Below are 23057 nucleotides of genomic sequence, written 5' to 3'. Positions count from 1 at the left end.
CCAATTTATATACATTTCGTCTTTGTAACAGAAGATGGCGCCTGTTTGACGCTAAAACAGTCTATTATTGATCGGTGATGTTCTGAGCAGCTTCACGTTTTAGAAGGCAGCGCCATAAATCCAGCAGGACTGTGCGTGGGCCACAGCTTTAGCACACAATGATGAAGCACGGTGCCAAGCTTCCCTCCGCAGCGGACTGACTGGCTGCCTCGGTGCGTTTGGGTGTCAGACAAGAAAGGCGTGGCAGTGGGACGGTCCAGGCGCACCGAGCGGTGGAAGAAAAAAACCACACACACACACACCAAGGTCCAATGACCTGGGATCAGCTGAGGCCCCGGAGCTTCCTCATATAGGAGCGCTGCTGAAACATATTGGCTCTATTACTGACTAAATCTGCGCCTCTAAGAGCCACCTTTAGGCCGTGGGTGTGCCTCACATCGGACGCTATCGTGAGGTGAGTTGACGCTGCTGGGTTTTTTTTTGTTTGTTTTGCATTAAAGATGAAAGGACTGGGCGTTGTGCTCCATCCTGTTGGCTTTATACAGAACATGTCTGAGGAGATGCGGTCCTCCTCCTCTGTTCACTCTGTGCCGCTCTCCTTTTCTCTTCCAATGGCTGCACTAAAATAGAAACCATGACAAAAGAGGACGCCGTCTTCTCGCGCGCATTGGTTTATGTCGCGCGACTTTCTATTGACTTTAAAATGTGTTTTGAACTACACCATAAATGGTGGGGAAATTATTAGGTGTGATGCTGTGGCCGTCTCCAGATTAGCACAGTAAACACGGTGCTGCTGGTATCTGTGGCCCAGCAGCCTTTGCGACTCGATGCGGAGTCGCTGTGGGAGCCGCGCGAGCCTTTTAGCTGACAGAAAGAGGCTTTTGCGTTTAGCTTAGGTTTGTAGAGTGTCGAGCTGCTGCCGCTCGCCTCTGCCTGCCCTCAGGCTGGGAGCCATTATTCACTGGTCCTGCTGGTGCTGATGCTGCAGCGCTCGCGAGTGTTGCTAGGCAGCCATGCTGCGCGCGGGCCGCTGTCGTGATGTGGACAGGAGGAAGAGAAACAACAGTACTGTAACACTCGGGGTGCAGAGCCTGGGCGCACTAAACAAAGCGCACAGCTGATCACATCCTGGATCTCCTTTTGTTTTATTGGCCTTTTACTCGCGATATCACGATAGATTTTGCGCTTTGACTTTACTTCGCAACACTGCCACCGTACTTTGTATTTGACATAAACAGGCCAGGGTATATCAGAAATGAAATGTTATGACTCTGAAAGAACTGGAGGAACATAACATGATGTTCCGTACAGCTAAGTGAAGCTGTGTTACACTAAAACTGGTCGTTTGTGACAGTCGAATTCTGTAAAAACTATTTTTCATTGATTCATCCACTTCACTATAAACAAATCCACTTCATTTGATTTCTGTAATGTCTCTCTTCATTTTGATTCTGTTTATATATCACACTGTTTGGTTGACTTTTTCACATTTGGTGCTGAAAGTTTCATCAGTCCCCCCACATCAAAAGGACATTCTGTATTTAATATGTGTGCTTCACTTCAGGCTGCTTGAAACTTCACAACCTGAAAATGCAGCTAAGTGATACAAATCACATTTTTTATGTGACTGATGACCTTTAGAAGCATTATGCAAATGGGGATGCTTTTCAAGAGCAGTATTTATGTTTGGGGGTCTATGATTGCTGTGGCTCACGGTCGTACAGTTATGCAAATAAAGTAATGAATATTTGTTATTGTCACTTTTATTGTTATCACAATAGTGATAAATGGTGATAAAACTTGATGTCCATGTTGCCCATCTGTAATACTGGATGTCTGGGAGCTCCATAGAAACAAAGACTTGGAATAAATACTAAATTTATTAATAGTTTTCAAACACTTATTCAACAAATTATAAGAGCTTTTCTGCTCTTAATAAAAAACTGAAATATCACAAGCCGGTTTGTTCCTGATTAATCAGTTAATCAAGACTGAGAGCCTGCACAACAGGTATATGTGGTGTATGGCTTGCTAATTGTATTTTTTAAACATGGATATCTGAAGTTTTTGACATGACTGAATGTTACGTCCACCAAGGGCACAACATACTTGAGGACACGAGACAAGGATGAGGGTTCAACAAAATATTTTATTCTTAAACTCTCTTGAACTTTGTTTTTTTTGGTTCAGCTGCTTCTGATTTTCTGTGAATAAAAAGAGTTAAATGTCCTCAATTTCCCATGTCCCAAAAATAAAGAAAAACAAAACCCACAAGTATTAACAGAAAGTTGGAAAGGTGAGCCCTATGCAGGGCCGTTGAAGCCCCTACTAGTACCGGACTAAAGCAAAAAAGAACCTAATGCAAAAGAAAGATCGAAAACAGGACAACCGGTCCCACCAGGCCAAAATCACAATGAAAAAGCAAGCAAACAAAGGCTAACAGAAATACAGCATGGCAGGCTGGAAACGTCAGCTGCGGCCCACAGCGACTGAACGTGCGCGGTGGTGGTGCAGCGAGTGGAAAGGCGGAACCCCAACATGCTGAAACCCAGCCTATTTATAGGCGGACCAACAGCGCCACAAATTAACGTAATTAAATGACCAAAAATAAGAAATTATCCAAACTTCAAAATATATTAACAAAAGGTCATTCAACTAAAGCAGGGGTGCCCAAAGTCGGTCCTTAAGGGCCGGCATCCTGCACATTTTAGTTCTCTCCTTGGTGGCAGTAACAACCTTTTCAGCTCGTCAGTGTTCCTCTTAGGGCTTCTAACGAGCCATCATTTGATCCAGGTGCTTTAAACCACAGAGAGAACTAAAACATGCAGGATGCCGGCCCTCCAGGACCCACTTTGGGCACCACTGAACTAAAGACTAGAAAACAAAGAAAAGAAAGACAAAAATCATAATGTGCCCAAAGTACATAACACTGAGTGTCAAAAAATTAGTTTCAAAAAAGGCCAGCAGTGATTACAAAGAAGTGGGGGGGAGGGCAACTCTGGTATCTCATTAACAAGAGTTCAAACTGAAGGAACGCTATTCTAGCGAATTTCATACACTAGATTATGATAGCAATAAATAAGCCATGCATGTTTGCATCGCATTTAGAATTAGGGTGATATTTCTTGTCTTTTTTAAAAGTGTGTAGCAACCTGTGCTGATATGCATGGAGCCTGGCTGTGTGTCTGTGCTGGCAGAGACTGTGTGAATCCCTGCAGCTTCCTGCCAGTCAAACAGATGAAGACAGACCCCAGAGGACAGTCGACGGGGAGCCGTGACCTTCTGTCAGCTGTAGCTTAGTGAGCAATGCGTTCTGACTGGCAGCCGGACCCGGGGCCAGGCTGCTACAAGATGATCATCTCTGCAGGGGGAATCTCTCCCCCTCGGAGGCTGTGTGTGTGTGAGACGGAGCAGATCTACTACTAACACGATGCGTTTGAGCCACTTCGATTGACTCCAGCGCCAGATCTCTGGAGTCAGAACTGTGAAGAAATCTGATGCCTCTGGTTTTCTCAGAAGTTTCATTTTTGGATCTAAAATTGTTGACCAGATCTCATCTGAGCCAAGAGACATTTCAGTGATTACTCCCACTGACCTCCTTAAGACTGAGTTTCAATTTTTAAAAAAATGTATGGTTTTGAAGTTTACATTCACTTATTGAGGGAGTGAACAATGATTCTTAAAACTGTAAATGATTGCATAAGTTTACATTTATCATGCATTATATTAAGTCAAATTTTACATCTACAAGATGTCAAAAACATGCCTGGAGTATTGCCTTGATTCTTTCATGCATGTTTGAGAGATCCTTTAATCTCCCATGTCAACCACTCAGCTGTGGAAAACGCCTGAGTGGATCTAGCTCCGCCTCTGAGATGCAAATCCTCCTAAGCTGCAGGTTCCAAGCTTCTGAGCTTCCACCTCACAGAGCAGCCCTCCTCTGCAACTCTCCCCACTCAGCTCCTTCAGACTAGCCAGCAGCAATTAGCAAACACCTGGTCGAACTGTATCCACCAGGTGGACACCAGGTGTCTTATAATGCTGCTATAATGCATTATAGGAGCATTATATAGGAAGTAGCTCCTATAATGCTGAGCTCATTATAGGAGCTACTTCTCAGTTAAACCCTGGTAAAAACGTTGTTAAAGGGTTAATAGAGGAGCCATGTTGTGTTGACTTCCTGAAGGTGGAGTTTCAGAAAGAGCAGGAGTTTCTTAAAGACTTGAAGGCATTAAGTTATGAAGTCAAATTTCTTTTAAGTCATATTTAATATATACAGTATTTTCATAACAACTGAAGGTAACGTGGTTATAAAACGACAATATGCATCTGGAAAACGCAGAATTCTGCTTCTTCAAGTCAGGATTGATGTAAGTCACAGACTGGACATCACTAAGGTCAGTGGATGAACTTGGCTGCATATTTGTCCACTCTATCTCTTGGCTTACCAGCACAGATTCAGCTTTTAGTCCATACGTTTTCTAAAGTTGATTTCCTGGTCATTCCAAAACCTCAGTCTCATCTTTATCGATTCCAAAACTAGTTTTGATGTGTGTTTGGGGAACACCCAACAGTATTTGAGTTTCAGCTCAAGGTGGTTCTCTAATCAGGTTTTCCTTCAACACAAACCTATCAGCCGCTCGAAGCTTCTGAAACACTTGTCACCGTCTTACAAAAATAAAAGTAAAAAGTTTCATGTCAACAGACAGAAAACCCTTTTTTTCTTTTTTTTTTACTGTGTCAACCATAAATCAATTAACCAGTAAAAAAAAAAAAACCCAGAGCTGCTTAATGAAACTCCCATCTGTGTGTGCTGCTGGATAACAGCTCTCACTCAGACATGAGCACTAAGTGAGGCTTAACAGGATTGAATAAAAACTCATGTAAAGGTAAACAACTGAATATTTTCAGCGACATTAAAATCTCCCGTTCGTGTACTCAGCGGGGCGGCCAGCTGTTTTAAAGGAAAGCATCCATGGAACAAAGTAATATGATAATGCAGCGTCATCAGGCATCAGGCCGACTAAAGAGACCAGCAGCACCAGGCTGAGTCACTAGGACCCTCCCTACAGGAGGGGGAGGCAGTGACTGTCTGCTGCCTCCTCCTTCAACCCTGATATCTAAACCAACATCTATTGTCTGAAGCAGAACAAGAGACGCAGATATAGAAACATTCTGTTGTTAAACAATTAACATATTCATACAATTATTTTCAAACATTAAAAAAAAAAATGTTGTCATTCCATTTTGGGACCCTCATTTCTAATCTGTTATCAATGACTTAAAAACTGTTTGTGAAAGCGCACTGCCTCTTATGTAGATGATACTTTTAGTATTACACGCAGGGAGAAAACGGGTGATCAAACTTTAAAAAATGGATTTCATTTGCTACAACCAATCAAATTAAGTTTATCCGAGTCAACACCATGTTAAATAAATGTAAATAATTACGTTTGACAGACTTAATTTGATGACGTGTAACAATTTAACTTTTTTTTTGTTAGATGGAGCTCCTCTTTTTTCAGTGCAATCATTTGTTGTCTAATATTTCTGAATTGTTCAAATTTAACCAACTTTAAATAATATCTTTATATAAAAAATAAATAAATCATTATTGTTAGTGCAAAAAACAAAAGATTTAACAAAGATGTGAAATTATACATTGGAATAACCTCCTACTGTGACGTCCCCAAGGTCTGTTTTATGGGGGCTGAAGCCTCCCTAAGATATAAGACACACACACCCCAGTAATTTGGTATTTTATGATGGTTTTTTAAACTGACCACAAATTGAATATAATGTGGCCAGAATATGAGTTTAAATAAATACTAACAAAAAGTGGAAATTTTATCTCAAATATGATCATAAATCTGTCAGTTTCCCTTTATTTCATATTATAATATTATGGGCAGAATTGCTCAGAATGTAATACAAGCATGAAAATTTACACAAAACGTTCTTCAAAAGGTACCTAACAATTTTAGGCATGGAGCCACAAAAAATTATAATTATCTTAGCAACATTTGCTGGGACACCATTTTATCATGTTGATYAACTGTTTCCAGTCGTATATTGTGGTAGAAACGTTTTCTATTACCCTGAGCACTATTTTAAAAGTGTTTCAGTTTGAGAAATTTGGTAATGCAGCTACGTTTGCTCACATTCTGTTTCCCCCTGGGGAAACATTGAGCTGACCTCCCGCCAGCTCTTCAGTTCAGTAGTAACATTCACCCTCCCTCAGTTTTAGTGCAACTCAGGAGGAGCGCGGCAAATTTCACGGTCAGACAGTGGTCAGACAGTGGAGATTGTCCCGTCAGACTGTCAGTTTCTGAACCCACACAAAAAAAAACTCGTAAAAGTTCGCTCATACGTGTTAGAGTAAAAAAATATGTCAATTTTGAATAACTCGCAATTTTGATTGTTTCTTATACATTTTTGTTTGTTTTTGGCTTGTTTTTATTCTGGCTTGTTACCAATTACTTTTTATTCCAGCTGCTTAAAAAAATCTTCCTTATGGTTTTTGTATTGTTTGTCGAAATAGAATATTCTATTATTTTATATTTAAGCTACAACTCAGGATCTCTATGCCATATTTAACAGTTATTGTGTCCAGATTATGTAATATTTACTTGCTCAAAGGCTAATCCCGTTGCTTTGAAGCGCGTGTTTTAATCCGGAGGCTCAGTGAAACCGGATGTTTCCGCGCGGATCCGTTTCGGAAAATCGAGGGGCTGTAACCTGAGAGTGGCTGAGCTTTTACACAGCTCTTACAAATCAAGAGAGTCAGTCGGTTAGCGGGATGCAGCGGCGGCGCGGAGGGCGTGGTGTGTTCAGGCCGTTATCTGGTCCCTGCAGCTCGGTCGCTGTGTACCAGGGAGGGGCCGGCCGGCCGGCTCTCCGCTCCAGATCCTTACTGTAACTCTTTACTCTTTCCTCAACAACACAGCTGTATCATTTCCTCTCAGTGGTGCTCTCTCGCTCTCTGCATGTGAGATCCAAGTGCTTATGCGTGCATTTTCCGCCTGAGCTGCGTTTCCTGCGGCCGGGACCCAGAGGAATACAGCATCCTTAATGTAATGGTATAGTATTCACTTTAATGCCTCCATTTAAAAGTTACGAGGAAATGAGAACTTGATGTTCACTTTCTGCTTGCAAGCAGGAAATGAGACTCTTCAAGTCAGGTATTTATAGTTGATCTACAGGACTTTGATTGAATGGTTTATGTTTTATGAATTATTGATAACGCTCGTTGGATTTCTTTTTATTTATGGATTTTAATTCTTTTGAAGTTGATGTGCGTGTTGGATTCTGTTGATCTTTTAAGAGAAATTACTTGAAAAGGCTTAATCTGTTTCGTCATTAGTGAGGTAAAGAGATTAGGATTAGCATATTTAAGATATCTTCCCATTTGTTGCAGATTAATGGATTTGTACAGGCAGATCCTTAAACATTGTTATCACGTTATAAYCACAAACGTCAATGCATCTAGAGAGGTAGCTGATAGCTGAAGATGTTTTGCAGATAAAAATCCAAAGTAAGAACAACACATTGGTTTCAGAGGTCCAGGTGTGTAATTTGTTTTAGAAAATTAGAGAACAAACATCGTCATGGAGACCAAGGAGTACAGAGTGAGAATCAGTAAAGCAGCAGCACCGATGTAACTCTGGACAAAATGCAGATATACAAATTAGGTGGGAGAGTTGACTATTAGCTGTGCAGCTCTGAAATCTGGTCTTTATTGAAGAGGGCAAGGAGCATCATTGTTTAAAGTCTTGATTTTGATTAATTAGTTATGTGTATTTGAATGCATTAATGTTTGTTCCATGTAATTTATCTGTTTGTTTTTCTCATTTACAAATGTTCCAGCTGAAACCTTTATATTTGCAAAATTTCTGGTACGCCCCTAAATCCAACACACAACCTGTCCGCTAACGAAAACACTGGATGACAAAGTTGCTTCTCTTGGCGTATTGGGGGTCATTTTTGCTTCAAAAATCAGTCTGATGGGAAAGACTATGAATGTGTTCAAGTTGTGCTAAAAGGAGTTAGCAAATCAGCGAACATATTCGAGACTAAAGTAGCACCTAAATGCTTAACATGTAGCAGCAGCACAGACATCCACAGAGCCATTGTCAGCGTCTTAAGAAGCTCCATGAATTATCTGGAGTTACTGAAACACTTGAAAGCTGAATGGGTAGAAAAACACTTTGCAATAAACCGATGGTTGAATTACCTAAATAACAGATTAAAAACAATAAATTCTTTGTTCTTGAGCAAAGATTTCTATTTATTCAATGATTTAACAGCAAAAAGGGCTTTTAACTGAAAATGTTGCTTATTTTGTCAGTATATGGTTTTTAATTAGACTCTGCAGTTAACCAATTCAGACATTTTAATGGAGTCCCTCTGCTTGTTAAGAACAACCTGTAACAATTCTTAGTGAAGTTTTACACAAAGCATGTAGGAAGAATCCACTGATGAAAACCATGAGACACGAATTAAACTTCTTGCCTGACATTTAAAATATTTACCTGCTGAAAAACATAACACTGCAGATCATATGGGAACACACCACCTCCACGGTGATGCATGGTGGCGGCAGCATCATGCTATGAAGTTGCTTGTCCCAGTTGGAAAAGCTGGTCTTCTCCACAACCCTTTAAACACGCAAACAAATCAAAGACTGAAATGTATGTTTTGGAGTAATGCTGCGTTCCACTGCATCTGACTGGGCGTGGGCTACTTGGACAAATATAATGGGCAAAAAAAAAAGAAATTATACATCACATTTTTAATACGTAATGTAGCTTTATGTTTTTTGGCAGGTCTCCACCAGGCTATAACACACCCACTATAAAACGCAGAAGATGAGTAAGTCTCCCACCCCAAAGGGCACTCCGGTGCAGCGCAGCCCCAGCGACGGGGTCCCCGAGAGCCTCCAGTCTCCCCAGCACTCCACCCCCGTCTCTGGACACAAGAAACGGATCTCCAGCCTCCTTCAGAGTCCGGTGAGAAGGCTGCTTGTTCTGTAGAACTTGGTACTCTTGTGTTTTTGTTTAGTTTTTTTTTATTGCCTTTTTCTTAACTCTAATCTCTCTAAATGTGATCATGCCCTCGCAATAAATCACTGAACTGCCTCTTTAGCAGAGGGGATGTAATTGGAGTAAAAAGCCAGGCCTGGTTGAGTCTGCTAATGTCAGCAGTGACGCAACATGTTGCTGATGAAATTAGATGATCGCCTTGAGGTGAATTTGCAGAGGCTTTCCTTTAAAGGGGATGATTTATGAAAAATTCACATTTAGCAAATTTTGCGACTTCCATTTGGGTTTTTACTTCTTCTAAAAACAGCCAAAGAGACTAAAAAGACGACTAAAAACATTCAATTATTGCATTTTTTTTTCCAGTAATTTTAATGTTTTTTGGTGTCTGGAAAACAAGCCATTTAAAAAAAATCTCTGGTATATAACTCCATCTCGTTTGGTCTGCTGATTTTACCGCTATGCGCACTGTACAATGGCTGTTGGTAAAAGACAGATTTCTTTTTTTTGTTGACTTACCATTTAAAACAACTTGCTGCATTCTTGTTGATTGTACAGAAGGTTCTGCTTCTACTTTTCAAAGATGTACAATTGTATAATTACACATTTGTTCCAACCACTTTCATGTGCAAATGTAAAATGGACGGTGTGCCTAACAGTGGCTTATTTGGATTTAAAGTGACAAAGAGCCCTGAGAGAGCTCAAAGTGGAAAACAATCTCATTATCTAAGAATGATTTTGTGTAAAAAAAAAAAGAAAAAAGTAATAAACATATCCTAACCTGTTCAAGGAAGTGTAATAGGTCACCTTTACACTGCACAATTATAACACATATATATATATATATATATATATATGTATATTTTAAACATTTGGACCTTATCTGAAGCTATAACTGAAAATGCGGCTGGGCTGTATCACTACAGATCAGATCTCGTCTGTTAACTTGATGTGTCTGCTGGCAGTCCTTCAGAGAAGAGCTGGATGTGCTGATCCAGGAACAGATGAAGAAGGGCGGCAGCTCATCCAATCTGTGGGCCCTGAGGCAGCTCGCCGATTTCATGGCCTCTCACGGCTCGCCAGCCGCCTTGCCTGTCTCACCTTCCAGTACGTTTTGCAGTAAATCCTTTCTCTCTTTTTTTATGTTTTATGAAAGTTTACCATGAATCAAAACAAGCAAATAAACCCAGAACAGAATAAAAGTGGAATTAAAAACAGCAAAATAAAAATGCAGAGAATGCACAACGAGAAAGTGCTGCAAATTCAATCCACCCTGAAAAATGTACTAAAATCAAACATTATACCTGATCTGCTAATGTGTTTGCTATAATTTGAGTGTGCTGAGCTTCCTATAGGAGGAAACAGGAGACCTTATGGGTCGACCACAGCTTTAAACATGGCTGGAAGAAAATCAGATCCTTTTTAGAGAGCGCCTTTGAGCTACAAACGCGACGACTTAGAGTAGAGCAGCAGGGAAATGGGCTGAATAAAGCTCCTCTCTACAAAGTAGTTGGTAATCTTGATGTGTTTAAAAAAACCTTAGGTTACATGTGTTTTATTATAGTAGGAAAACCTGACTTTCATTTTGATTTTCTGTGGGAAAAAGAAGTCCCATATTAAGAAATTAAGGAGCCCACAAGTGTTCTACTTGTAATTTTGTTAAAAACAACTATTTCTTAATGCTGGACTTCTTAAAATAAATCTTAAAATGAGTGTAACTAATGCTTTTTTTTAGATGTAATTGTATATATCAGGGTTTTTCTGGACGTCAGCTGGTCTTTATCTTGCAAACACACCCAGGAGGTAAACAAAACCTGTTCAGCAGGCTGATAGAAAACTACTACAGAGATGGTTTTTACATAAAAATACTGTAATTGTATCTACAGTATGTGTGATGCCAGGCAAAAATAGTCTTTTCTGTCCTAATATCCCAAAATGTGGAGTTTTCACTCACAGTATAGGAGATTTGAGTTGAAGTTTGTGCTTTGGACAGACTAACAAACACTCCAGGTGTTGGTGTGAAAATATTAATACACGGCAGTTTGATGCACAGGGATGTTTCTTTAAAAGCTGCAGAATGTAACTTTTACAAAAATATGTTTTTCCATATTCCATAATATGTCTGTATAAACCTCAGAAAGTACATAGCTGTGGCTCATCCAGTGTTCATCAATATTTGTATTAAAGGGGATTTTTTTTTTTAGTTTATCTACTTGCATTCTGAATCGATATTTATTTTTGCTAAGAGCTAATTTTATGAAAACTGTTCAGCACATTTGCTAAATCAAATCAACCCACCGATGATGATAAGAAAGCAATAGTGACCAACAAATTAAAAAAAGTCACATCATTGCATTTTGCGCATTTGTAATAAATTAATATGCTTTACACTTTTACTACAAACTTTTGTTGGCTGACCAAGAGGCTTTCATTATTTTCCTCTTGCTTCTTCCTGGCAGACATGATGATGGTGACCCCCATCAATGACCTGCATGGCTGGGAGCCTGGCAGCTTGGTGAAGGGGGAGCGGCTGATGCGCTGCAAACTGGCCAGCACCCACCGACTCTTCGACCTCTACGGCTGGGCTCAGATCAGCCACACGCTTCTCACGGTTGGTTTGGAAACCAGCTTCACTCCTGCTTTTATTGGTTTTAGGACAATTGTGCTAAGAGGAGAGGCCATTTTTCTGTGTGTCGATAGCCAGTAATGTCTGTCCTGTCTGGTGCTCTAACTGGTGTGTCCTCCTTTCTGACAGCTACGTGTGAGTAAAGAACAGGAACACTTCCTGGTGCTTCCAGAAGGCCTGGCCTACAGTGAGGTGACCGGATCCAGTCTGGTGAGTCCAGAGTTTACTGCTGAACACCACAGAAAATGACTTGTTGTTGATAGAATAAAAGTGTTGAATATTAATATAAAAACCTGAAATATAAATTCTGCAAATTGGTCAGTCTAAACCACTGCTGTTTAATATTCTTCAGCTAAAGACACTTTTTCCTAGAATGGCCGTTGCCTTCCTACGATATTCCACTTGATTCCTCCTGTAGACTTTCAACCGGGCCGATCAGCAAACAGAAGTTGAGAACGATGATGTTGATTTTCTGTGCTGTTCTACAATTGTAGACTGTCTGTAGTTTTGGCAGTGGAAGAAGTGAACACACTTCTCTCTTTGCAGTGGAGGATGGTTGTTTACATCGCAGGCAATTTCCAGTAAACTTCATTGCGTCAAACTGGCACATTTCTAACGTCACGGACAAACGTTAGTGATTGGGTGATAATTTAAACATCAACATGGTCCACGCCTCCAGGAAGCGATCGTTTCTCGATGGCTGAGGGTCCAGACCCTCTGGACGAAGTGAAGCGTAGAACAAGGAGCTGGTTTTCACTAGGCTAACTTTTCACTGACATAAGAAGATTATACAAAGACAGTTAGACCAATGTTTACACTCTAAAATGTACCAAAATCAAGAGCACTGGAATTATTTTCCGACAAGAATAGCAAAAATTTCAGACTTGCAGAAAATCAAGATAAGAACATAGAGTTGTAAAATCGCTCCATAAAACACAATCAATAAAATCAAAGTGTGGAACTTCACTTGAGCTGAAACGTGTCTCCAAAGGTTTCCTATGGCTTCCGCAACTTTGATGGTGCTGTGTTACATTTGTAACAGGTAAAGGTGAATCTTCTGGGTGAGGTGGTGGAGAAGGGCAGCACCAACCTCCAGGTAGACACCGACAAGTTCAGCCTGCACTCGGCCATCTACTCGGCCCGACCCGACGTCCGCTGCCTGCTGCACCTCCACACACCTGCTACGGCGGCGGTGAGTCAGTGATGGTTACTCTGCCGGCTCGCTCAGAACAGACACCTGACACCGGATTCAGGAAAAGCGAATGTCCATTACCCTCTGAGGCTGACTGTCTACCGTCTCCAGGTCTCTGCGATGAAGAGCGGCCTGCTGCCGCTGTCCCACGAGGCTCTGCTGGTTGGTGACGTGGCCTACTACGACTACAACGGCGTAGTGGGGGAGGAAGAGGACCGGATGGAGTTACAGAAGAGCTTAGGACCCACTTGTAAGGTGAGCAACACCACAAGAGACCAGACTGAATTAGACACTGATCCGGTGTTCCACCCACGCCATCGAGCTGTAGAGCTGAATGCAGAGGTGATGTATTCTTACGCTGGATTAGTGATTGAATCCTGAACTGCTACTCGCTGCTTTTCTCTCCACCAGGTTCTGGTGCTGAGGAATCACGGCATCGTGGCTCTGGGGGAATCGATGGAGGAGGCCTTCTACACCATCTACCATATACAGGCAGCCTGTCAGATACAGGTACCACTCGCAAGGTGGCTCAGAAATACTTGTATGAACTCCATAGTAACTTGAATTTACCATATGACAAACTAAATACCAGAGTTTCCTCAACACGTAATTGATCGTGGCACACCGTCAAGGTAAAATAAAAGCTGCCACGCCTTCAGAATGAAGTGAGTTTGAAACTAATTCATGTCATGAATCATAAAAATGTACTTTCATTTGAAAAACCGACACTGCCGGTTCCTGCTTGTCTGGCTGCGAAGCTGGCTACTGTGTGCTGCGCTGCTGTCAGGAGTGACGTAAAGCTAGAGAGGAGAGTCACAAGTAGAGGGAGAAGAAAAGGGAGAGGAAGGTTAAGTTGAAGACATTTTTAGCTCCAGTCTGTGAAAACAATCCTAATATTAATGTATGTGGCATTGACTGACAGTAACTTACATAGTTATTATTAGCCCAATCCTAATCTTTATGCTCTTTTGATTCCCATATCAGTCCTTACCTGCATGATAAAAGATGGTTTGCTTTGTCCTCTCGTCTATGTAACCCCTGCTGGTTCATTATGGATAAAGCTCTTAATGGTCAAAGTTTTAACGTATTAAAAAGATGCTTTTATGCCAGGAGTAGCTGATTCTGGAACATACAGAAAATGTGGTTGGCTCTTTCTGTCTAACCAAGGCCGTGCCTTCTTCTACAGAAACTGTCTGTAGACATCAGTCTCAGCTGGATTAGCTCTGTACATGCCTGTTTGTCTTTGGCAGGTGTCAGCTTTGTGTAGTTCTGGAGGGGAGCACAACCTTATTATGTTGGACCGGGCGATCCATAAACCCAACCCAACAGGCACCGTGAGCTGGGCCGGCTCCACCTTTGGGCCCCTGCATAAGAGCCGCACCGGGGAACATGAGTTTGAAGCTCTTATGAGGACTCTGGATAATCTGGTAAGCAACGGATAAACTAAACAACGTCAGGACTTTATTTAGGTCCCTCTTGAAAATGAGATCTGGATCTCAACGAGCTTTATTTGGTTAATAAAGGGGAAAAAAACTAGGTCTGTCATAATAACAGATAAATTATCCCAGAAATTATTTTGATCAACAATAATATTGTTGTTTTAAGACTATTTTAAAGTAAAATATTGATAATGGCATAATAATGCAAGTTTTCCTTGTCAAAGACCAATAAACTTTAATATTGGTCACTGGAAGATGTTTCAAATATCTAAAATGAGACACAACGGAAAAACAATAAATAAAATGGAAATAGAAAACACACACACACACAAAGCCATACATAAAATAGATCAGATGACTCTGTGGACAAAATCGCCCCTCAAAAATTATTAACCATAAGAATGAAAATGGCCGCTCTCATTTGAATTTGTCATGCGATTAATTTCTTATTGTGACAGGCCTCATCAGAGCTGGACAATAGATGTATTAGTTCACCTGGCAACTTGAGGTCTAATTCTTTGATGATGCTGGATTTGAACTGATAACCTTCTCTGTCTGATGAACCACAAGCTATCTGAGTACTGCTGAGGCTTTAAACAATCCATTTTTAACTCACCCAGCTTACCTCTTTGACCTTTTGCTGGAATTAAAATCTGACACCCTGAAGCTTTTTATTCTGCTAAATTGCTTAAAAGTAAAATCATTTTCTCTGCTGGGATTTTGCTTTAAACTTTTCGCACAAAGTACAGAACAACCTTTAGGATTCTGTGACTCCTCTGGCCATGTGACGAAATAAAAAACATAGGGATGTACAGATCAGGATTTGTTTTTCTGAGAGATTTGAATCTATTAAGAATAACTGAAGCCAAATCCCATTCAGATACTTGATTAAAGTTAATCAAATCAATACCAGGGATGTGCTTGAAAAAACACAGTAGCTTTTAAGGGCAGTGAGAGAGCTCTATATTTAATCAGTGATGTTGAGTAGACTAACTCTAAAGGCAGCAACGGCTTCTATTTTTTTTTTTTTCTGACAGCAACGACCATTTTGTTCCAACGCAGTTAGCAGCATTTCGCTTTGGCTAACTAAACTAATGCTAATCTGAGCATAAGTATGAGCTGAACCTGGTTAATAATGTTCCAACGGCACTTTACCTAATGCATTTCTGATCATATATCTCAGTAAACAAAATGTCACCCTTCAATGCTGTTGTTTTCCTGCTGTGTGGTTGGCTTAAAATGCTAGGCTAATGCTAGCAAATTTACCCTGTTTTGATGTAACTTTTGGTAATTTGGCATTTTTAAGTTTTACTACAGTTACTACAGTTTGTGAACAAAACTTACAGAAAAAGTTAAGTCTTTGCTTTGAACTTTATAAATTGAACTTCTAGTGTTTCTGTGGATATTTTAGTAAATCTCTCCATGATGTTATGCCATCGTGGCAGCATTTAGCTGCTTGCTATAAGTATTGCTATCAATTTTATAGTGTGGTGGAAAGCACTTTTGCTGCATTTTCTGTTGATGCTTCAAAATAAAAAAGAATAAAAGATTTCTTGCGGTTTGCAAATTGAACCCTTAAAGCACAGCAGTGTGAAGTGTCGAGTGTGCAGAAGCAGCAGGCTGATGTAGCACAGAACGCTGTTTTAGGGGCTGAAAGCTTAAACCACAAAAAACCCAGCAGGCTGAGTGCAGAGGAGTTTGAAAAAGGGTTTTAGCTGCAAACAAGCATGACGTAATATAAAGGTGATCCTGTTGTTGGAGCAACATTATTAAACCTAATGGACATTGCAGCAAAAGTTTAGGAATTGAGTTCAGCCTTGCAGTGCATACTTTAAACTTAAACGGGCAGTGTTGTGTAAAATCCACTTTTTTGAGCTTTATCATTATTCCCCCATCATAAACACTTCCGGTTGTAACAAGACAACCTGAAGTGTTGTCTTGTTACATGTTTGAGAAATCCTTTAATCTCTCATGGCAACCTTTCAGCTGTACAAAATGCCTGGTTGGGCCTAGCCCCGCCTTCGAGGTCAAAGCTCCTCCTAAGAGCTGCAGTTTCTGAACTTCTGCCTCACTCAGCTCCTTCAGACTAGCCAGCAGCAATTTGCAAACACCTGCTATCTTATTATAGAAGCTTGTTGTTAAAGGATTTAGAGGAGTGATGTAATGACTTCTTGAAGGCAGAGTTTCAGAAAGAGTAGGAGTTTTTAAAGAGACGGAGGCCCAATTTCAAAGCGAAGTCATATTTGACATATATGGCTTTTCTTTTTATGTACAACAACTGAAGACAGCATAGTTGCTTGATTGTGCTATAAAATGCCATTATGTGCCTGGACAATGCATAACACTGCCCGTTTAAAATATTTTCCTTTTGGTGTTGCATTCAGGGCTATCGTACAGGCTACGCCTACCGCTTCCCCGTGCTGCTGGAGCGGACGCGGACGCGGAGGGAGGTGGAGGTGCCGGCGACCGTAACGGTCTTCCACCAGTTTGATGACGACGGCGTCCACCCGGCTCTGAGGCAGCACCCATTTGCCCAGCGCCAGCAGCAGGAGAGGACCCGATGGCTCAACACTCCCAACACCTACCAGAAAGTCAGCCAGGAGGAGGCGAGCCCGGGACACCAGCGCACCACTGTGAGCTCCAAGGCATAAATATCAGCTTTAAACATGCGGCGCTTTGCAAAAATACTCCTACCTCCTTCAGCTTTTTCACGTTCACTATCTTCAAAGCATCAGGAAAGTAGTGAAAGTTAAACCATGCAAAGTGGAAGTCAATATTAGGAAAACATGCAATTTGATTTTCAATAAATTAAAAATATGTAATTTATTGATATATTTCCATTTTAACTACAATGTTTTTTTAAAGGCATTTTCTGGCTAACGTCTGCTGTTTGGCATTGAAACGACTTAACTGTAGATTCTTATATTCTAATACATTAACACCTCTTTTCCTTCTAAAACTGTTTATGCTGAATTAAACCGCAAGTATCACCAGATATAGTGCAGCTAAAACTTATTGAGATACGAAACAATATCAATTAGTAGAATGTTTATGTGTTGAAATGGCCCAGTCAAAGTCCAGATCTAAATTCATATAAAATGTTGTGTATATTTTGAAGTAGCTTTTCTTCAGTTGTTTTTTTAGATGTGTGAAGTTGGTAGCAACATGCTCAGAAAGTCTTAGAAAACGCCGCTCTGTTTGCATTTTTATTTGTATGTCATTTTTGAAAAATGTATAACTCTCCTTTTACTTTAAAGTTATGTTCTGTCTTGTATTTGTCATCTGATATTGCAATAAAATGCATTGGAAATTTGTGATTGCAAAATGGGAAAATGTTCACACTTTACTGCACATGCATTCCTGTCCTTTTATTCTACAGGAGTACATTTATAAAGTCCCTTCCTTTGACTGGGCCATAAAGACTGTGACCTACAGGAAAAAGAGGACATGAGATCAGGAGCATCACAATCTGGGGATAAAAAGTTAAATGAATGAAAGGGAAAAGTGGTAAATGCTTTTTGATGATGCAGTGAGGATGAAGGACACATAGTGACTCAGCATCTTTCTCACATATGGAATATAATCAGTGTGGAGTCACTGAGATTTTTCTGCATCCAGGAGTGAACAACCTTCTATCTGACTTTTTTTTCATGCTTTTTCTGAGTCAGGAAGTTTTTATTTTTGTTTTCAGATATTCTGAAGGAAACGTGACACTTCCTGTGACCCTGAACAGGATTCGGCAGAGAGAAAAAAAAAGTTTCAGTTACATAAAAAGAGAAGAAGAGAGAGATGGTCTCAAATCAGTGGGAGGAGCTTCACAGTCCCTCCCATCCTATTCACCCTCTTCTCTGCATTGCAGAGGAAAACCTATTAGCTTGGAGAGATATACAACTCTGCCCTCTTGTGGCCAAACATGCTACATGCTCACAAATCCCCTTTGTTTATGTTTTTAATTTTATTAAAATAGACACAGCAGGTGGCTAATTATGCATTTCTTCACTCTGCTTGTTTTTCTTCTAAATTAAGTAACTTAAACCCCGCTTCCTTCCTTTCCTTCATTTCTTCCTGCAGTGGCTGAAAACAGAAGAGCTGACTCAGGCTGGCAGCACAGCCATCAAGATAGAGAACCCAAACCAGTTTGTGCCTCTGTTCACCAACCCTCAGGAGGTGATCGAAACACGAAACAAGGCGAGTTCGTCCTCCGTCCTTTTCCCTTCGAACCCCCTCACCCCACGAACCAAACCTATTTACAGATCCCATCATGTTCCACTCAGATACGACAACAGAACCGTCAGGATATGAAGACGGCAGGACCGCAGTCGCAAGTCCTCGCAAGCGTCATAACAGACGACAGCCCTCCGGTACCAGCAGCACCGGTTCTGATCCTGAAACCTTGAAGCTAATTCCCTCTCAACCTTTGACCGTGAATGAAAGCATGCATTTTATTGGGGTTTGTGTGTGTGTGTTTCTGTGTGTCCATCAGACCCCAGTGAGCCCACCCAAAGTTCCACCAGAACCAGAACCACCCAATCCGTTCAACGAGCTGACAGACAAGGAGCTGGAGGAGTACCGCAAGGAGGTGGAGCGAAAACGGGACGGAGGGACCGACGGTAACGGCTACTTTAGCTAGTGTTTGTACCTGGCTTTATATACACTGCTCAAAAAAATAAAGGGAACACTTAAACACTGAAGTGAACACTTAAGTGTTCCCTTTATTTTTTTGAGCAGTATATGTTTAACAACTCTCAAGAAATCCTGCACTGTGCCTTTAAAGGAGAGTTTAAGGAGAGTTTGTGGATATTATTTTTATGTCACAATTGGCAGATGGCAGCTCTAGAGAAGAATATTGTCTCATTTATGATATGTCTTAAATTCATAAAAATATAAGTTGGCATTAACAAAATTACAGTTTCAATGCAACACTCAGGAGGAGCACGTGGTTGGTTGTCACGTCAGACTGTCGGTTCCCCAAACTGCTAAAAAAAAAACTTTTGAAAGTGCACTTGGGGTCAGTGCGACCCCGGTGGACCGCGCACAAAGTAAAAAGCTTGTGGGGTTCAAAAGACAGCATCTCTTCAGACTGTGAGAGGTTCAAATATGTTAATTACAGGTCTTAAATCATAGGTCTATTTAAACTCCAGTAGTTTTTCCTCGTGGGATGTTTCTGTCAAGCAGAGGTCAGAGTAACACACACACATGCATTCTGTAACTCCAGGAGGTTGAGGCCTCCAGTAGCTAGCTGCTAATACACCCTTGCTATAGCTAGTTTTTTTGTGTCTATCATGGGCAGGGATTAAAGTAGGGGGGTATGGTAGGGTACGGCGTACCCCTAAGAGATTTATTTAGCGGGGGTACGCAGTACCTGCAAGAGAGAGGAGAGCGGCTGCAAGTGTAAGAAAAATCAATGGGTTCACTGTGCAGCTGTGACTTCACCCACTAATCAACCGTGACTGATTAGTTTTTCAAGAACAATCTAAAACACACTTAATCCGTTAATAAATACCTTTTTTCTCATTTCACATTGTTTCTGAACTGTTCGTGCTTTTCTAGAGCAGGGCTGCAATACGTCGATCGCGAGAGGTTTTTAGTCGATCTCGGCATCAGGTGACAAACTGAACGCAGCCAGGAGGCTGAGAGCAGCACGTCCTCCTCTGATTGGCTTAAAACGATCATAACTTTATTAAAGAACAGCAACAACAAAATCAACAAAACGTCTTCAAATTAATGACCCAACAACAAYAATAATCATTATAATTTCAACAAGTTGTTGCGCAATTCTGTGCGTTTTGGTTCCATTACCAAAATAACGAGCAGAGCAGGAGTTTAAAATGAACTAATCAACCACCGCTGTGTTCATGAGAGGATTATTAATGATCGCAAAATAAATATCAAGCCTGAAAACCTGATATCGTAACGGACTTGATGTTTTTAACATAATCTGTGCTCGGCTCCAGGAGCGCAGGAGGTTGCCATGGCAACGGGTTTGCTTAAATGACAGAGACGGAGAGTAAAAATGTGTGTGTGGTTCAGAGTTGATCACCTGTTTGGGTTAATTTACCTTTACTGTGGCGCATCACAGCCACTGTAGTTTCTGAACGTTAAATAAACGACAAACTTGGACTAATTACCTCGTTCTTTGTGAGTATACGTCACAACAACCATCAAACACGATAAATATGTTTCATTGAGTATTTAACAAACAAATGGCTTCTACCGCGATAATTATGTGAAATTAAATTGTCTTAATTCAAAAATAATAGTTTCATTGCTCTCTGGCATCTTGCTTTGAGCTCAGAGTCTGAGAGGCTTTTCCTCTATCAAATTGTTTTTTTGCTTCTTATTTAGTGAATATTGATGTTGATGAGACTTTATCCAAAATGATAACCTTTTTCAACCTTTATAGCTCCACTGTTGAGAATGAGAAGCTAACAAATGACAGTGAAATAAAATCCAGTCCAACATCTGGTTTGAGGTGATTCCTCTGGAACCTGTTGGAGGAAAAACATCCCAACTTCAGAAGATGTACTTTAACCTAACAGAGCTCTGTGGTTCCTCCTATCAGTATGAGAGTCAGGATGAGGAGGCGCCATGTTAGGAAGAGAAGTGGAAGCTGCWGGATCTTCAGAACAAACAGGTCATGATGCTGGGCTACTGATTATCCCTCTGTCTGGACACAGGATCAATAGAACCAGTTTAAAAGCTAAAATCCAGACATGGAAAACTGGGATGCACTCCATGCCATGATGTTCAGASTTTAGGTCTCATGGCATCTCAAGGTGTCAACATTGCAGCCAGTGGGCTGAAGGAAATACAACTTTATTTTGTAGCAATTCAAGAGCTACCAGCTTTTATCGCTTCGCAAAAAAATTAATCAGCACAGAAACTTTTTGTCATAGTACCCCCAAGAATTTAAAACTACTTTCACCCCTGATCATGGTAAGTGCAAATTTATTACAGTTGGCTGGACAATGCTCTTTTTCGCCACTTCCTTTGCCAACCCATACGGGTACAGGTGCATTCTGGGAAAAATCACATTTAAGCTTGGCATTACGTGCTCAGCTTGATTGTAATTCAGTAACTGCCCCTTATGTCCGTCCGTCATCCATCCATCCATCCATCCATCCATCCATCCATCCATCCATCCATCCATCCATCCATCCATCCATCCATCCATCCATCCATCCATTCAGTTTGGTTCTCTTAAGTTTATCAGCTAAAGACTAAATATTATCTCAAATTCAGTCTTTCTTTCTGCTGCCTGGTGTTTCTTATCTAGATCTTAGGCAACAGTAAAGACACTCAGATGTCTCCAAATAAAAATTGAAATCAGTAAAAGATGTTCAAGAAAGTAAAACAAGTATATTCCATGCTAAAGAAGTAGAGCTGGGACATTTCGTGTTTGTACATTATGTTTAGCACAGACTGGCTGATTCCTACTGACCAAAAATATGTCTGGAAGGTTAAATGGAGACTCTTCATTAGTGTGAGTGTGAGCATGCTCGTGTGTCTCTGTGCTGTGTTGTGATGGACTGGTGATGTGTTCACCTCTCACTCATTCATGTCGGCCAAAGCTTCAGGACTCATAACGAGCTCCAGTCCATTCAGTCCAACATGGATGGACCGGAGATCCAAACTTTTAAACTTTAAGGGCTTCTTACACAAATCAAATCAAACAAAGAGGCCTCCAGTTCTGCCACCAACTCTTCCATGTTGTTCTTTTCTGTCTTCCTTCCTCCTAATGTGACTCTGCTGTCCAAATAATTCTAGTTTCTGAGGTTTGAACATCCATCGTAGCTTACATTGTAAATCCACTCAGGTCTGATTGGGACTCTATGACATTTTCCATTTCTTGCTCATTTATCTTTTGGTCCTGGAGGTTTGATCAATTCAAATCTTTATTTGAACTATTTTGCAGGTCCAGAAAAAAAATTAAATAAAGTCAATTCTGGTTAAAAAAATGCGTTTCCAGATTTGCTCCCATCTAACCTAAAAGGTTAAAGTCCATTTGGTAAAAGATGAACTACTTCATGTGATATCAGTGTGTGAATGATGAACACATTGTTTTGTGCTATCAAATTAGCTGAACTATAACTTAATGTTTAAACCTGGAAAACCATTTGTAGTGTTACACAGTACTTTGCTTACACTATTTTAAATTTTAAGTTAGTTGAGCTGAAAATGTCAAGTTGGTTTTTATTTTACTCAAAGTAGTACCATTTAGAATCAAGCTGAATGTTTCTTAGAAAAATACCCAACACGTTTCAGGAGGACCAAAATCCTGAAGCTGATGAAAAGATTCAATGCAGTGAAAGTGGAAAATGCAAACAGTAAAATGTTGAATTTTTATTGCACTTTTAAGAGTGTACTGTTTTTGGTTAGTTTTTATGATTGCCATAAAAATAATCATGCATAAAAATCAATGTTGTCATTCATTGCTGATCTGGTCAAGGCTGAAACACCCACATCAAAAATATTTCACTTTCTTTTTTTTTTTTTTTACAAAACAGGCATAAAAACATAGAAAAAATATTTAAAAATATTTTTTTAAAAATCAATCTTTGGATAGGTCTGAAGTGCCACTGCATTTTTGCATTTGCGAACTAAGGATAAAAGGTGTATTGTGTATTTAAAGGCTGAAACAAAGAAGTGTTCATCTTTTACTGTGTCATAACTGTGTGTAGTTTGTTCTCACAGCTGTTTGCTTCACAAATCTAACCCTGTGCTCAGCTGATGCTCACTGTCTGTCTCTGTGCGTGTGTGTG

General features: G+C 40.5%; 1 protein-coding gene across 3 annotated transcripts in view; it reads left to right on the top strand.

Annotated features, from left to right (window-relative positions):
- Positions 1–69: 69 nt before the first annotated feature.
- Positions 70–23057, top strand: part of add2 (adducin 2 (beta)) — a 26624-nt gene continuing 3636 nt past the window's right edge. Inside the window, exons 1-13 of one of the 3 annotated variants that reach the window (XM_017306849.1) lie at positions 70–454; positions 8826–9008; positions 10004–10145; positions 11498–11649; positions 11794–11874; positions 12707–12856; positions 12968–13111; positions 13268–13366; positions 14107–14283; positions 16680–16928; positions 18367–18483; positions 18570–18671; positions 18779–18905. In XM_017306849.1, coding sequence (XP_017162338.1) covers positions 8868–9008; positions 10004–10145; positions 11498–11649; positions 11794–11874; positions 12707–12856; positions 12968–13111; positions 13268–13366; positions 14107–14283; positions 16680–16928; positions 18367–18483; positions 18570–18671; positions 18779–18905 — 1681 coding nt within the window. In that variant the 5' untranslated portion in view covers positions 70–454; positions 8826–8867. The remainder of the gene's footprint in view (positions 455–8825; positions 9009–10003; positions 10146–11497; positions 11650–11793; positions 11875–12706; positions 12857–12967; positions 13112–13267; positions 13367–14106; positions 14284–16679; positions 16929–18366; positions 18484–18569; positions 18672–18778; positions 18906–23057) is intronic. The other 2 variants (XM_008417670.2, XM_017306850.1) reach the window with 2 other exon arrangements.

Source organism: Poecilia reticulata, linkage group LG9, assembly GCF_000633615.1.
Source record: "Poecilia reticulata strain Guanapo linkage group LG9, Guppy_female_1.0+MT, whole genome shotgun sequence".
Taxonomy (NCBI): domain Eukaryota; kingdom Metazoa; phylum Chordata; class Actinopteri; order Cyprinodontiformes; family Poeciliidae; genus Poecilia; species Poecilia reticulata.
This window is presented reverse-complemented; position numbering and strand designations above follow the sequence as displayed.